This window comes from Dromaius novaehollandiae, chromosome 1 (assembly GCF_036370855.1).
Source record: "Dromaius novaehollandiae isolate bDroNov1 chromosome 1, bDroNov1.hap1, whole genome shotgun sequence".
In the NCBI taxonomy this organism is placed as follows: domain Eukaryota; kingdom Metazoa; phylum Chordata; class Aves; order Casuariiformes; family Dromaiidae; genus Dromaius; species Dromaius novaehollandiae.
Genome location: NC_088098.1, coordinates 210,449,499 through 210,464,020, shown reverse-complemented (window position 1 = coordinate 210,464,020; position 14,522 = coordinate 210,449,499). Strand labels below are relative to the sequence as shown.

Below are 14,522 nucleotides of genomic sequence, written 5' to 3'. Positions count from 1 at the left end.
CAAGAAAGGGTACATGAGGTAACCCTGGGTTTGGCGGTCACATCTGTATTCCTGCTCCAAAGCCGGTCTGAAGGCCCCTTGGCTCAGAGCTGCTCCTCGCTGTGGACAACCACCCGCGGCGGAGCAGCTCCATCCCCTTCGGTGACTGCGGGGTGGCAGCCATGTTTTCGGGCTGCACATCAGTTAAGAACGTGGGGCAGGTTTTCCAAGAGAGCTGCAGTCTGAGAACCGTAAACCCTGGCCTTCTAATCCCAGGCTCAGCAATCTCACTTCCTCTGTAACACGAGGTAAATCATTTAACCGTCTGAACATTGTCTTGATTAAGAATATGACTCTGCAGTTCTTGTGGTTCAGATTTATAAAGGCTCTCTCCATGTGCATGCTTGCTTTAGTTAAAAAACACCCTTGGTGTGCCAGTGCAAGTTTGTGACTAGGTCTGGATCTAAGAACTATGGAAACTAGATGGAGACAAGACTCTGCGGCATTTTGTTTCAATAACGCAGTCTCTTCCCCCTCCCCGTGAAAGAAATCCCTTTCACTCCTGGAATTGGTGGAGATGAGCCAAGGGGTACAGCAAGGAATGGGATCAGAAGTCATCTTCTAGTTTTGCTCTGAATGAATTCAAACGGGGATTTTTCTCCTGATCACCCCACTCTCTGTGTCTCTTTGGCCAACTGATCCTCAAACCTCTTGGTCTTCCTTTTGTTGCTGGGAGGTTAATGGGCTTCTTCTGTGACTGTAGGGAAATAAATGTTCAAAGCTGACTCCAGAGACTGCATTTCACAAATTTGTGCCTCTTTAGATCAGTCGTCTCACCAAACCGATGGGGCCCAGGTACTCCCAGCTTACTCTTACAAGGCTTTCCTCTGCCTACACCAACGCCGAGGTCACCACTCGTGTCCCAACAGCCGTCGCAGCTCTCGGATCCCGGTCTCTCTAGCTAGTCCACCACGGCTGGGCCACCCGCTACGTGGCACGAGGCTGTAGCTTGGTAGCAGGCTTGGGAAGAGCGCTGCAGACTGGACTCCTCACCGGTGCCCACGCTGCAGGAGGTGGTCATGAGGCCAGAGTGCACTGCTGCTGGAAAGACCACACAAGCAAGGCAAGCGCTGCGCTGGTGTTCCTGTCTGCCATACTTAGCTCTTTTCAGCCAAAAATAAAAAAATAAATAAAAAAGGCCCAGTGCCCTGTACCCTGAAGAGAGAGGGGGAGGAAGGGATGAGGCTTGGTGTGGAGCATCCTGAGGCATCCTGAACCTGGTAGCTGCTCAGACGAGGACTCCACTCGCCGACATCATCTGAACGGGAGGAATCTCGAGGTCTCGCAGAAGCGAAACCCCGATTGCTACGTGCCAAACCAAGAGATGTCTTTGTCCATGCCAACAGGATGAATTGCCAGTATTTCAGGATGAGACCTGCCCCTTTCCCTCCTTCAGTTATAAAACTGTTCTCCGGGGAAGCGAGGATGGCTCTTAACTTCTTTTGGCTCTGGTCAGGCCACAGCTGTAGCAACATAATTCTTTTGTGAGCGGAATGGTATTATTGTTTGTCATATTTTCATACACTGGGGCCCGTGTAGCTGATTTTCAGCATTTTATATATATATTGCCTCCTCCCCCGAGAATCACTCTTTCCCATTTCGAGGCCTCACCCGCACTCCCTACCTGTCAAAAAGATGCTACATCTTTTATTGTGGTTCTCTAGCATGTGACTCTGCTTTTTGCTTTCTGCCTGGGGCTTGTCAGCTTTTTCCCACCGCTGCCAAATGGCAGCAGAACGAATAGAGGCTGTCATCTGAGGCAGGAGACTTCCCTTTCTGCTCTGTTTTCCCCATCTCTTTTTTTAAGTATAACTAGTGCGAGCAAAAGGAAGAGATTGCATTAAGTCTTCCTACCGGCCTTTCTGGAGTCCATGCGCTGCTGGTGTTCGCTACGGCCACCTTCCTCGCTGTAACCAGGTGAAAGATGCCCCTCTGGCCAGCGGACGGATGCTACCAAGGCATCAGGTCATTTTTTTTCTTCAGATGACTCCAGCTCAGTGAGCAATGTTAGCAAGCTGCAGTACCTACATCCAGGCGGAGGGCAGATTTCCTTGGTTATTGCACTTGGTGCAAACCGTCACGCACAGTGGCCTGGCCCCGGAAGGAGCGAGGGCCTGAGCAGGGGCTGTGGTCTGGGGCTGGGACCCAGGGCTGGGGCTGGGCCGTGGGGCTGAGGCCTGGGGCTGGGGCTCGGACGTGGGGTTGGGACCTGGAGCTAGGGCTGGGGCTGGGACCTGGTGCTGGGGCCAGGACCTGGGGCTGGGGTTGGGACTTGGAGGTGGGGTTGGGACCTGGAGCTAGGGCTGGAGCTGGGACCTGGTGCTGGGGCCAGGACCTGGGGCTGGGACTTGGAGCGAGGGTTGGGACCCGGAGGTGGGACATGGGGTTGGGACTTGGGGCTTGGGCTGGGACCTGGGCTGGGGCTGGGACCTGGGGCTGTGGTTGGGACTTGGAGCGAGGGTTGGGACCCGGAGGTGGGACATGGGGTTGGGACTTGGAGGTGGGGCTGGGACCTGGAGCTAGGGCTGGAGCTGGGACCTGGTGCTGGGACCTGGTGCTGGGGCCAGGACCTGGGGCTGGGGTTGGGACTTGGAGGTGGGGTTGGGACCCGGAGGTGGGACATGGGGTTGGGACTTGGGGCTTGGGCTGGGACCTGGGCTGGGGCTGGGACCTGGGCTGGGGCGCAGCAGCCGCTAGATGTCACCCACTCATTGCTGCAAAGCAGCAGCCTGCAAACGCAGAAAAACCTGAAAAGACTTAATTCCTGCCTTTCTGTGGAGCTCAGTTTATAATCACCTCTGAAGGGCTTGAGTAAATGCAGCTCTGAGTGAATTGCAGCTGCTTCAGTCACAGAAGAAAATTCTTTACTTTTGCAGTTACCCATCAGTCTGAAACATTTAATGTTAGAGTGGTTTTCTTTTTTTTTCGGAAGCAGATTGTCAAATGTTTCGGGTTCATTTTTCAGGATGGTTTCCCTTCCACAGAGGAAGCTCAGGAAATGGGCAAAACAGTCAGAAAACTAGCTCAATACTGACACAAATACAAAATGAAGATCTGTATCTCACCAGTTTATCAACAAGCTACAGGTGATTTTTTTGTAATGTTTTAAACTAACAATTATATAATTGAAAATACTAAGTCTCCCTCTCCCTACCCCTCCAAAATGCATCTAATTAATCAGCTCCTTAACTTTTGGCAAGCAAAAACAGCAAGAAGTAGAATCAAAAAGTTATAAATTACAGTAAACTGTGTAGTGCAACAATATTTTTGTCTGGAATTTAACCTGTTTCCTCTGGCGTTGCACCTAATATCTGAAAAATGGACAGCCTCCGTGCTCCAAAAAACCTACAAAAACAGAGCAGTGTCCCAGCGATACCTTATCAAACGATCCCTCGTTTGCTGCCCTTTGAGCCACCTTTGTGCTCCTCCAGCCCTGTGGTGCCTGACTGCTTGGTAAGCTGTTCCCAGAGCATAAATCAAAACATCTGGCGGTTAACAACAAAAAGCTGTTACAACAGCTGGAGTTTGCCAGGATGCAGTGGACCTCCAGCCAGAAATCCTTTCCCAGCTGCAGGAAATAATAGTGATACGTGGTCTGCTGTAGCAGCGTGGCATCAGCCAGGAGCTGCCTGATTAGTAATGATCCTCTTGTCCTCTGTATCTGCAAGGTGAAATGGGAGCACACCATCACACAGCTCAGCTCAGGGCCGCGCTCTGCCTCATCGCTGTCGCAGCCAGCACAGGCTTTGCAAGCATGGAAAGATGCTCTGTGCTCAAACTCAGCTCATATTTGGCCGTCTGGTTGACCCATCCTAGATTAAGGCAGGAGGTGCAAAGTCTTGGCATGTATTTTATGAGCCAATTAGTCCAAGTGTGGCCAAAAAAGCACTAACGAGCATCGGAGACACAACTGCTGTAGGGATGTGCAATGAAGCTTTCACCTATGGGTGAGCAGTTCAAAGCTAGGCCTGATCCTCCAAGTCTAGGTATCAGTCTTACAGAGTTACCACTGGCCTTACTGAAGAACCTGTTGTTATAGTAGTGGCCATGGATGCTGGAACCTGCTTTGGTAGATGCAGCTCGTCTCTGCCCACTCCTGGATCTGTCTAGGCAGGCCTAGCTTTGGCCTCGCGGGGCTGCCAGTGGGGGAAATTCAGGGGATCAGCTCAATGGGGTGCTGGCCTCGGTAACCAGCACAATATAAGACTGTCCCAGCAGTTCAAACAGCCTCATTTGTCCCAGGGCAATTGTTTGTGGGGCTGTCACGTCAACCAAATCACTGACATGCTCCAGGTTTAAAATATCCTTCAAAATGAAAACAAGCAAAAACCCTGAAGACTGTTTTTAACCCAGATCTTTTTGCTGATCTGGATTACAGCTCAGCCCCACAAATAGTTGTACTGACAAAACTAAGGAAGAGATGAATGACAGCGCAATTATGGGAAAAAGTAGCTGAGGGTGGAGGGGGTGTGGTGGAAACTTCACTACTGGAGCCAGTGTCTCATGATACATTTCCACATCACTGGCACTTAGGCCATTTTCGACTTTTGGCTGCAGAACTCGAGTCTCCTTTGCCACTAACTCCTTAACATTGACTCTCTCTTTAAAGAGCACGAACAAGACAAAAAAACTCCAAAAAAACAAAACAGCAGAACAACTAAAAAAAATCCTCATAACGGCTAGTTTTTCTCCCCTCTGTAGTCAAACCTTGGCTGATGTGTCATCATAGCAGTTCATGGGGGTTACCCCCAGTCTGCAGCAACTGGAGCAGCCCACTGCCACTCCACAGGTAACTCTGAGACACTGGATTTGGGGTGACTTGTGTAAGGGCAAAGGGCCATCAGAGAGGCCTGGAGTAGGCAACGACATCTTGAACCTCATGTCTGAGGCTCTTTGTTGGTGTTAAGAGCTCCAGAGATCCCTCTCCCTACCCCAGATGCTCTTTTCTTTGATGCTTGTTGCATTTAACTGTAGCTATATTAAAGACTCCAAATTACAAGTTTCAAGTCAGAGATATCATTAATCTCAAAGGCATGAGCAAATCACTCTAATTACCAGGTTTAGATGCGGTTCTTCAAAACCTGATTAGGTACAGATACCCAGGTGATAATTTGTAGTCTTCTTTATAGCACATACTCAGTATTATCCACTCTAGTCTGATTTAGGTCCTTATTAGAATAACATTATGCTAATCCAAGTAATCCTGCATACGGAATGCTTCATGATGTAGATGATTAAGATAATAGCTAATACCATAAACTGTAATATCAGTGTCAAAGGAACTGGTGAAGGCCATCTGCAAAAAGAAGGAACTCAGCTGTCACTGTACATTGTAACTGATGAACAGGTATGACAAAAAGGAATAAAAATAAGTGGAGCATTAATGAGCTTAATTAAAAACAAATTGCAATAAAATGTAGAGAATAAATTAAACTTCCGCTCCAAAGGGCTGAAAATACCCTGAGGAGCGAACGGGTTTCAAGCATGTTAGTAAGAACGGGATTTCCCTTTCCAAAAGCTGCTCATAGTTCTGGTATCCCTCACAGGCCAGCATTTATGCAGCCGTTCTCCACTGTAACTCTCGGAGCTGAATGCATATTTGGATGCAGACGCTGTCACACTTAAGGCAAAGAGGAGCCTTCTGCAGGGCCCTGCGTTTCCCAGGAGTGGCGGCTGTGCACGGTCGTGGCCCCGCTCCCCTGCTCGGCCCAGATGACGGCACCTCCGAAATGATTTCCTTCGCCTTAGCGTGCAAGCATGGAAGCGTGCACCTCCTCTCGCCAGTGCCCAGCAATGTTATTGCCCTCAGCTATTTCCATTTGGCAAAGGTGTTCCCGGAGCCTGCGTTTAGAGCCCAGCCGCGCTGTTGTAACCCTCTGGCACCATCTCTCTCCGCAACGTGAGCACGCCAGCCCTTCCTCCTTCGGGGAGAAAAGCAAGCGTTCGCCACGGCAATGCAGCCAATGCAAGAAAGAAAGTCACCGAAAACATCAGGGCTGGCAGGGATACCTTAGTTCTCCACAGAGGGTAAAATTTTATTTCGATATAAAAATTAAATAGCAAAGTTTTGGTTTTTTTTACAGTGATAAATTAGAAATTTACAGTACATACATCAAAGTAGCTATGTTTTCTGCATGCCCCCAAATAATCAGTGTCTATTGCCTCCAAAGTTTGGAAAAAGAAGCTAACTTCTCTGTTTAACATATGAGCTAAGCTTGTACCTCTCTGCAGGCACGTCGGGGACCTGTGGCCAGACGAAGGTGCTGGGGTGGGGGGAGCGAGGCAGATGGAGCTCGAGGGAGGGAGCAGGGATCCTGCAAGGAAGGTGACTGCTGCAACGTTTCTTGTTCCATAACCACAGCAACTGCACTTCCAAGACGGGATTAGTCACACATTTTTTTGGCTTGAAATTCATAACAGTGTTGAAATGAGAGAACATAGGAGTTGCAGATACCCACTCTTCCTAACTGCTGACTTTTTGACTATCTGCCGTGACTTCCCACTTGCAAATCCCCGAAGCAGAACAAGGTAAATGCACATGGCTGCATAAATCCGTGGAGCGATTTTGTTGCTGCAGCAGAAGGCAGCCAGCTAGTCTTGCTTCGGGCTGGCACGGTGCCCCCAGAAAGCCTGGGAAAGATGTTCCTTCAGGAGCAGCTGGTGTCTCTCCCCACCCCACCTCCTGGCCACAGTAGTTGAGTGCCTGACACCTGTTAATGATATATCCCCCCAGCTCTCTCGTAAGGCAACGCGGTGGTATCCTTGGCCGACTCATTTCCAATGTCATAAATCGCCAGGGACATCTGTCTGGAGTCCAGAGGGTTATAATCTGAGATGCAGGGATCTGATAAAAGGGGCACTGCTTATCACTTCTGTGTACATAGCATGGCTAAAAATGCCACTTACTGAATCGGTCAGGTCAAACATGAATCATATTAGCCAGGAGAAAATCCAAACCATTTTAGATTGAAGGACACCTGAATGAATGTGGCACCCTGGCACTGGCCAATATGAGTTAGAAGACAAAGCTCATACGGTGCCTTCATCCCCTGCAAGTCAGAATATAGCTGCTGACACTCTGGCCCTTGCTGTGTCAGCAGAAAGCTCGCGTCATGGAGAAGCTCAGCCATCTGAAGCTCTCGTACGCGCAGAACTTCTTCTTCACAGAGGAACAGCCAGATCCAAACACAACACTAATAGCGAGAGACTTTATAGAGAGGATCAAAAGGCTCAGCTGGTATGTGGAGCTGGCCAAAACAATGCTCGTGCGTTTGGAGCAGAATGTGTCAAGTTGTCACTTGTTCTGCTAGAGAGGGAGCCCAACCGCAAAAACTGCAATTAGGGTTTGTTTGGTTATTTTTTTTTTCAGATGTGCTCTAGCACGTTTCAACATTGACATTGAAACAATACACGCTTCTGGGACAGATTAGCGCTCACGGCCAGAGCTGCAATGAACTGTGGTTTGGGAAGCACATGGGGCACCTATACGTAAAGTGAGGGCTGTAATAAAGCAGCACCCAGCCTCAGCCGCCCCGAAGGCCACGCGAGTTGGGGCACCACGGGGACGCTCGGCAGCTGACCAGGGTCCACACAAACAAATGAAGTAAAAATTCAGATGAAACCGAAGGTCCTTCAGAGGGATAGAGCATTGAAACAGTGTCCTCCTAAGTGCTTGTGGGCTACTTACGTTTGCATCATGCTTCTTGCTAGCCAAACAAGCCCCACATGCAAGGTTCAAGCTCCCCGTGAGCACAACGGGCCAATGCCTCTTCAACTAAGAGGATAAGAGAACTTGATGTTGGGTATGAAATAGTGCTATCCCTCAGGAAGCTGGATCTCTTGTCTTTGGCTCCCTTTACAAAACCTGAAAATGTCTCTCGTTCCTGACGACTGAATGAACGCCTGCTCTCCTATATGTATCTATATGGCAACAAAACTCTCTGGAGCCGTCAGCGAGCGATCGGAGCATCGCTCTGAGGCAGTCAGCTGTACTGCTATGTCACGGGCTGAGAATGCTCTTTTAATTGCAACTGACACACATAATTATACAACTGATCTGTGCAAACATGAGGCTGCCAAGGAACCGAATGTTTCGCTTCTCCCAGCCTGGCGTCGGCAGAGATACCATCGCACTGAACGAAATATATTAAGACTTAATTGCTTTGTGCAGTGGATCTCCAGAGAGACACAGATCAGTTTACTTGGAGAAGACTGACATTGCTCTGAAGAGACCCTCCACTCATTTTTCTCTTTGCTGTAGGAGGGAATACTATAACATAAGACTTTATTTAAAGCTATTAAATGCAGGGGAATAAAGTAGTCAGCTGGAAACAGCAGGAGCACCTGAAAGGACAGGAACAGAGGCAGGTGGATAATGGTAATCGATGCAGTGTTTCCAAGCTCTCACTTATTCCTCTGCTTCTGATAATGGCCTTGAGTAAAGATTTTTTAAAAAATAGGAAATACTGATAGAATCGTAAAGTAACTCAGGTTGGAAGAGACCTGGGAGGTCTAAATTCCTGATCAAAGCTGGGCCAAAACTGAATTTGGGCCAGGTTAAGGAGGTAAAAGGAATATGTGTCAAAATTATTATTAGATCATCAGATGAGTTAAAGAATCATCCCTGATAATACCTCACTAAATGCTACTCTTTACAGGTAAATCTCGGAGCTGGCGTTTGTTGGGGAACCTGATCCTTGGCTGATTCGCGCAGCGTGCAACACTATTGGGAGCAATAGGACTTCCCAGGGTGGAAAGACACAATCCTCAGCGAGAACTTCTTTCACGATGCTTAACTCAGAAAGAAGAAAGACAGTTAACCGAGCTCGTGCAAACGCCACCTTCTGATAACTAGACCCTAAATCAGCCCAGAATTTGGCCCCAGCCTGCCTTTCCACCGTCAGCTGTAAGACGATTGAAAGAAAACACCATCCCATATCACTAGGATGGCTACAGTCCCACAGCTTCTAAAGACTGAAGTATACTGCATCCTCCTTCAGGAAAAAAAAAGGAAAAAAAAAAAAAAAAAAAAGAGATAATGTGATTAGTTTTTTTCACAGCTTTTAAAGCCTCCCTGGGCTTTCCTATTTTGGGCAGCATGGTTTATGGCTATTGTATTTGCAGCATGATCTTTTTGTTGCTTATTCTTTAAGGCTTTTTTTCCCCCTGCCCCTCAGAGACAGGTTTGGTACCCGTCTCCCTACTCTACGCTCAGCAACACTTCCACCGCAGTGCTTACACAGCATCAGTCCTTCACGTGACGACGGTCGGAGAGCACCGGGGTGTCCTTGTTCTCTCATACCACAGTCTCGTTCCCTTTCCCCGGTTTCACCCAACCATCTGCTCTCTTCTGCCGTTTCACTTTCCCTGAGTTCACCAGTCTGTTCGAGCACTTCTGCCACGTGTGCAGAGTTTTGGCTGACCAAATCCACATACCTGACGTGATACCCACCAGGAGGGACATGAAGATTTTGAGCATCTCCACAGCCATATTGGAATCGTCTGCCGAATAGCGGAAAACAGCCCAGTTGGAGATTTCGTAAAAATAACACGCAATGACACACGTTGCTGGGACGGTGTACAGCACTGAAAAGACACCGATTTTGACCATCAGTCTTTCCAGTTTGTCAGTTTTAGTTCCATCCTTCTGAAGGTTAGACCGGATTTTAAATAAGGCCACCAATCCGGCTGCAATGAATAAAGTTCCAATAACCAGGTAGGTAAAAAGTGGTGCAACAACAAAGCCCGTGAGCGCATCTAGGTTCTGGTTGCCAACGTAACACAGACCAGTGAGCTCATCTGCATCTACTAGTCTCATAATCAAGATGACTATGGTCTTCACTGCAGGGATGGCCCAGGCTGCAATGTGGAAATAGGAGCTGTGCATTTCTATAGCTTCGTGGCCCCACTTAAGTCCTGCTGCCAGAAACCACGTCAATGTGAGAATAACCCACCAGATGGAGCTAGCCATCCCAAAAAAATACATCAGCAAGAAAATTATAGCACATCCTGTGTTCTTAAGACCTTCTTGGATAAGAACAGGTTCTGCTGCCTCTTCAAAATCACAGGATATCCTTTCCCGGCCCACAGTTAGCCTCACAATATAAGCAATGCTATAAATATTGTAGCACATGCTCAAAAATATGATTGGGCGCTCCGGGTAGGAAAATCTGGATGAATCAATCAGGAAGGTCAGGACTGTGAATGCCGTTGATATGAAGCAAAGACTAGCCCACACGGCCATCCAGATATCTGTGAATTCCTTAGCCGACCTGCTGTAGAGCCCAGCATCGTAGCCACACTTCAGGACACAGTTCAAGCTTCTTTTGACCCAGATGTACTGGTCTGAATTAGAGCCCATGCTGTGGCACTCTTCTCCGGGCTGCAAGGACGTCTTGCTATGCAGGGGAACCTCTTCGTCTCCCGGGCCCTCCATGCACATGTGGTTGTGATCATTCTGGGGTGGGAATTTGCTGCAGTTCAGGCTGTCTGGCCAGGCAAATCCAAATTCTTTTAAAACAGGTTCACATCTCCTTTTGACGGAGAGACACATGCCACCACAGGGCCCTATGGGGATGTTAATCTTCTCGGTGCACATAGGAACATAGACCGAACAAAGGAAGAACTGGAAGAGAAAAAACCCCAAATCATGACTGTGTCGGAAGAAAATTGAACAGGTCAACATATAACAAGTTCTCTTTTTGTCTTTTTAGCAGTAATATTTGGTCCTTTGCCTTGAAAAACAGGAGGCAGCATAAAATAAATAAAGCAAGAACAATAAAAACAAAGGAGAAAAAAACCCTCAAAACGTTGTCGTCTTTTGGCTCAGAAACGGTCCGAAGCCAAAGCCCGAACGAACATTTCGCTCCCTGGATTGGCTCAATGTAAATTCAGTCCATCAATTGCAAGACAGCGAGCGGGGTTTAGCCAGATCGAAACCTCAGGGGTGCAATTTAGGAAAGCGAGAAACGGACCGAAGCAGCGGTTTAAACAAATGCATACATTTGTCCAAGGCACTGCCTGGGTTTTACGGCTAGCAAACAAGCAGGAGAGAAGGCGTTTATTGAACTGCTTCGGCTCACGGCTCTGCTAGAAGAGCGAGCTTTGCTTTCGCTGTAAGGTCAAGAATGTATCTGCAACAATAACAAAACGCTGCCGTTTTGAGCGACTGCATTTCTGGGAGGTGACAAGGCAAGGGGGACTGCGTGCCGAGGGGGCAACTCTGCCCCGGGCAGGGCGCGGGGGGGCTGCCCTGCGTGTTCGCTGGCGGGGAGCCGCGTCGCGGGGACAAGGCTCCCGCGGCGGGCGGGGCGCGCAGGACCCACCTGGAGCTGGCTGGAGCAGCCGTACTGGATGAGCGGGGTGAAGGTGGTGAGCTGCAGCTCGGCGTCCGCCTGCAGCTCGTGGCCCACCAGGTTGGGCATCTTGGTGACGTTGTAGCCCAGGTTCTGGCACATGGCGATGCGGATGGCGTCGCAGCGCCGCTCCTCCTCGTCGCCGAAGCCCCGCGCGGCGCCCAGCACCGCCGCCAGCAGCAGCGCCCGCAGCCGCCCCGCGCCGCGCCGCGCCATGGCCCCGCCGCCGCCGCCCACCTGCCCGGCCCCGGCCCCGGCCCCGGCCCCGGCCCCGCCGCCGCCGCCGCCGCCGCCGGCCGCGCCGCACGGGCCGGCTCCAACGGGGAGGGGCCGCGGCCGCCGGCTATTAAACGGCCTCGCCGAGAAACGGCCCAGGGGAGGGACGGCGCCTCCCCGCACCGCCGCCCCCGGCCCTCCCCTCCGCTCACCGCGACGCCGCCCGCCCGCCCTGGCCGCCGGAGCGGTCCGGCCCCCCGGGGGGAGCCCCGCGTCCCCCCCCCACCCCCGCCGCCGCGGCCCCCCGGGGGGAGCCCCCGCCTGCCCCCCCACGGCCCCCCAGACCGCCGCCCCCCTCCGAAGGGCTCCTACCTGCAGCCCGCAGACCCCCGAGAAGTGTCGTCCCCCTCTGTGCAGACCCCCCGTGTCCCCCCACAGCCCAGAGGAACCTCCTTCGCTCCGAGGGGAGCCCCTCCCGCACCCCCATGTCCCCAGAAGTGTCCTCCCCCTCTGCGAGGAGCCCCTGCCCGCACCCCCACGTCCCCCCCGAACCACCGTCCCCCTCCGTAGGGCTCCTACCTGCAGCCCCCACTCCCCTGAGAAGTGTCCTTCTCCTCCGTGGAAAACCTCCCCCCCGTCCCCCCACGGCCCGGAGGAACCTCCGGGGGAGCCCCTGCCCGCACCCCCACCTCCCCCAGGAGTGTCCTCCCTCTCTGTGAGGAGCTCCTGCCTGCGCACCCCTCATGTACCCCCCAAATCGCCATCCCCCTCCATAGGGGTCCTGCCTGCAGCCCCTGAGAAGTGTCCTCCCCCTCCATGGAGACCCCCCGTGTCCCCCCACAGCCCGGAGGAATCTCCTTTGCTCCGAGGGGAGCCCTTGCCTGCACCCCCACATCCCCCAAAGTGTCCTCCTCTCCAGGAGGAGCCCCTGCCCGCACCCCCACGTCCCCGAAAGTGTCCTCCCCCTCTGTGAGGAGCTCCTGCCTGCGCCCCCCCCATGTCCCCCCAAACCACCATCCCCCTCCATAGGGAGCTCCTACCTGCAGCCCCCGAGAAGTGTCCTCCCCCTCCGTGCAGAGCCCCTGTGTCCCCTCACGGCCCAGAGGAACCTCCTCCTGCTCCGGAAGGAGCCCCTCCCGCACCCCCATGTCCCCGAAAGTGTCCTCCCCCTCTGTGAGGAGCTCCTGCCTGCGCCCCCCCCATGTCCCCCCTCAAACCACCATCCCCCTCTGTGAGGAGCTCCTGCATGGGCCCCCCCCCATGTCCCCCCTCAAACCACCATCCCCCTCTGTGAGGAGCTCCTGCCTGTGCCCCCCCATGTCCCCCCCAAACCACCATCCCCCTCCGTGGGGAGCTCCTACCTGCAGCCCCCACACCCCCGAGAAGTGTCCTCCCCTCCACGGGGACGCTGCAGCGCATCCCCCCGCACCCCGACAAATGGCCTCCCTCTCCGGGGGGTCCCTGCCTGTGGTCTCCCACGTCTCTGAGAAACGTCCCCTCCACCTCCATGCGGTCCCCTACCTGCCTCCCCCTCCCACCAAACGCCCCCCTTGGAGACCCCCTCCTGGCACCCTCATCCCCGCGGTTCGCCCCCTCCTCTCCCCGGGGGGCCGCATCCCCCTCCCCGGGAAATGCCCTCAGGGAGGCGTCGAGCCGGCAGAGGCCGCCGGGTTTGGTGCCCCGCGGCGCCCAAGCCCACTTCCCGCGTTTTTAGGGGTTTCGGGAGGGCCGCGAGCCTCCGAGCCGCCACCTCTTCTTCCTGAGCAGTTACGTTGCTGTTTGCTCTTCGCTGGGGCTGAGAAACCCGGGGGGAACCACTAGGCCTTGATAAAGCAAGTATATGTGAAGGAAGCGCTCGTGAATTTGGAGGGAACCGGGCTGGATGGTTGAACCGGCCTCCGACGTGTCGGCCGGAGCAGGGGTTAAGAGCAGACAGCTGAGGCTCACACTCAACTTCTCCCAGCGTTATTTACACCTGTAATGAAATCTGGTTGAGCGGGTTGTGCCTTCAGCGAAAATATGTCATCTATTAATGAACTGTTTGCAGAGCACTTCGAAACTGTTTGTAAAGGCCCGTTTAAACGGCCTGCGATTGTGCGTGTGTCTCTGCGAGCGTAACGCGTGGCGTGTGCCCGTTCCCAGGCGGGTCCGTCCAACGCCGGGCATCGGTGTCCGCACGCCGCGCCTCCCTTCCGCCCCCAGGGCCCCGCCGACGAACGGCGACCGTAACCTCACGATATCCGTGTGAGGCAGACAAGTCATATTATCTTAACTTCTTAAACACAGCGGCAGACGGGTCTACGGCGCCAAGGTCACGCAAGGAGGCTGCGGCGGAGCCGGGAGCCCGGCTCGTACCTCGCGCGTCCGCTCGTGAGCGCTGCCTTGGGCAGCCGGCCGTGCTCCGCGGCTCATCCCGGCCGCCGGTGATGCCGGGAGCGGGCACAGCGCGGGGCCGCCGCCGGCGAGGCCGCCTTCCCGGGAGGCGAGGGAGGATGGCGGTGAAAACCCTCTCCGTTTGCAGGCTCTTGCCGCAGCTGGGCACTGATTCCCGCGAAGCCATTCACCCGCTGCGGATCCAGCGGATTGCGCAGCAAAACCCTCTGCTCCGGAGCTGGTCCCTTGCCTGGGTGACGGGGCAGGGGGCCATTTAAAACCGCCGTCAATACAAGCATCTTTTCAGAAAAATAACCCCCTCCCCCCCGAACTACCACTGTTGTTTTTTCTTTGAGAACGCAAAATAAATATTAGAAAGTGCTACACTGCTCTGTTTGCTTTGGAAGGCCCTTTAGATAATGGGAATTGGTTTTCAAAACAACAGTGCTGGGAGAGGCAGTGGCAAATCATACCAGAGGGCGGAGCTGGAAAAAATGGTAATTACCCTGCTTTGAACCTTATGCATATATTAAGAGTGAT

At 52.8% G+C, this 14,522-nt stretch overlaps 1 protein-coding gene across 1 annotated transcript; it reads right to left on the bottom strand.

Moving 5' to 3' along the window:
• Positions 1 to 6,049: 6,049 nt before the first annotated feature.
• Positions 6,050 to 11,719, bottom strand: FZD4 (frizzled class receptor 4). Its single transcript, XM_026106086.2, has 2 exons — positions 11,364 to 11,719; positions 6,050 to 10,663 (listed from the first exon to the last, which is right to left on the bottom strand). The coding sequence occupies exons 1-2, from the start codon at positions 11,607 to 11,609 to the stop codon at positions 9,335 to 9,337; spliced, it is 1,575 nt and encodes a 524-aa protein (XP_025961871.2). The 5' UTR covers positions 11,610 to 11,719; the 3' UTR covers positions 6,050 to 9,334.
• Positions 11,720 to 14,522: the final 2,803 nt, after the last annotated feature.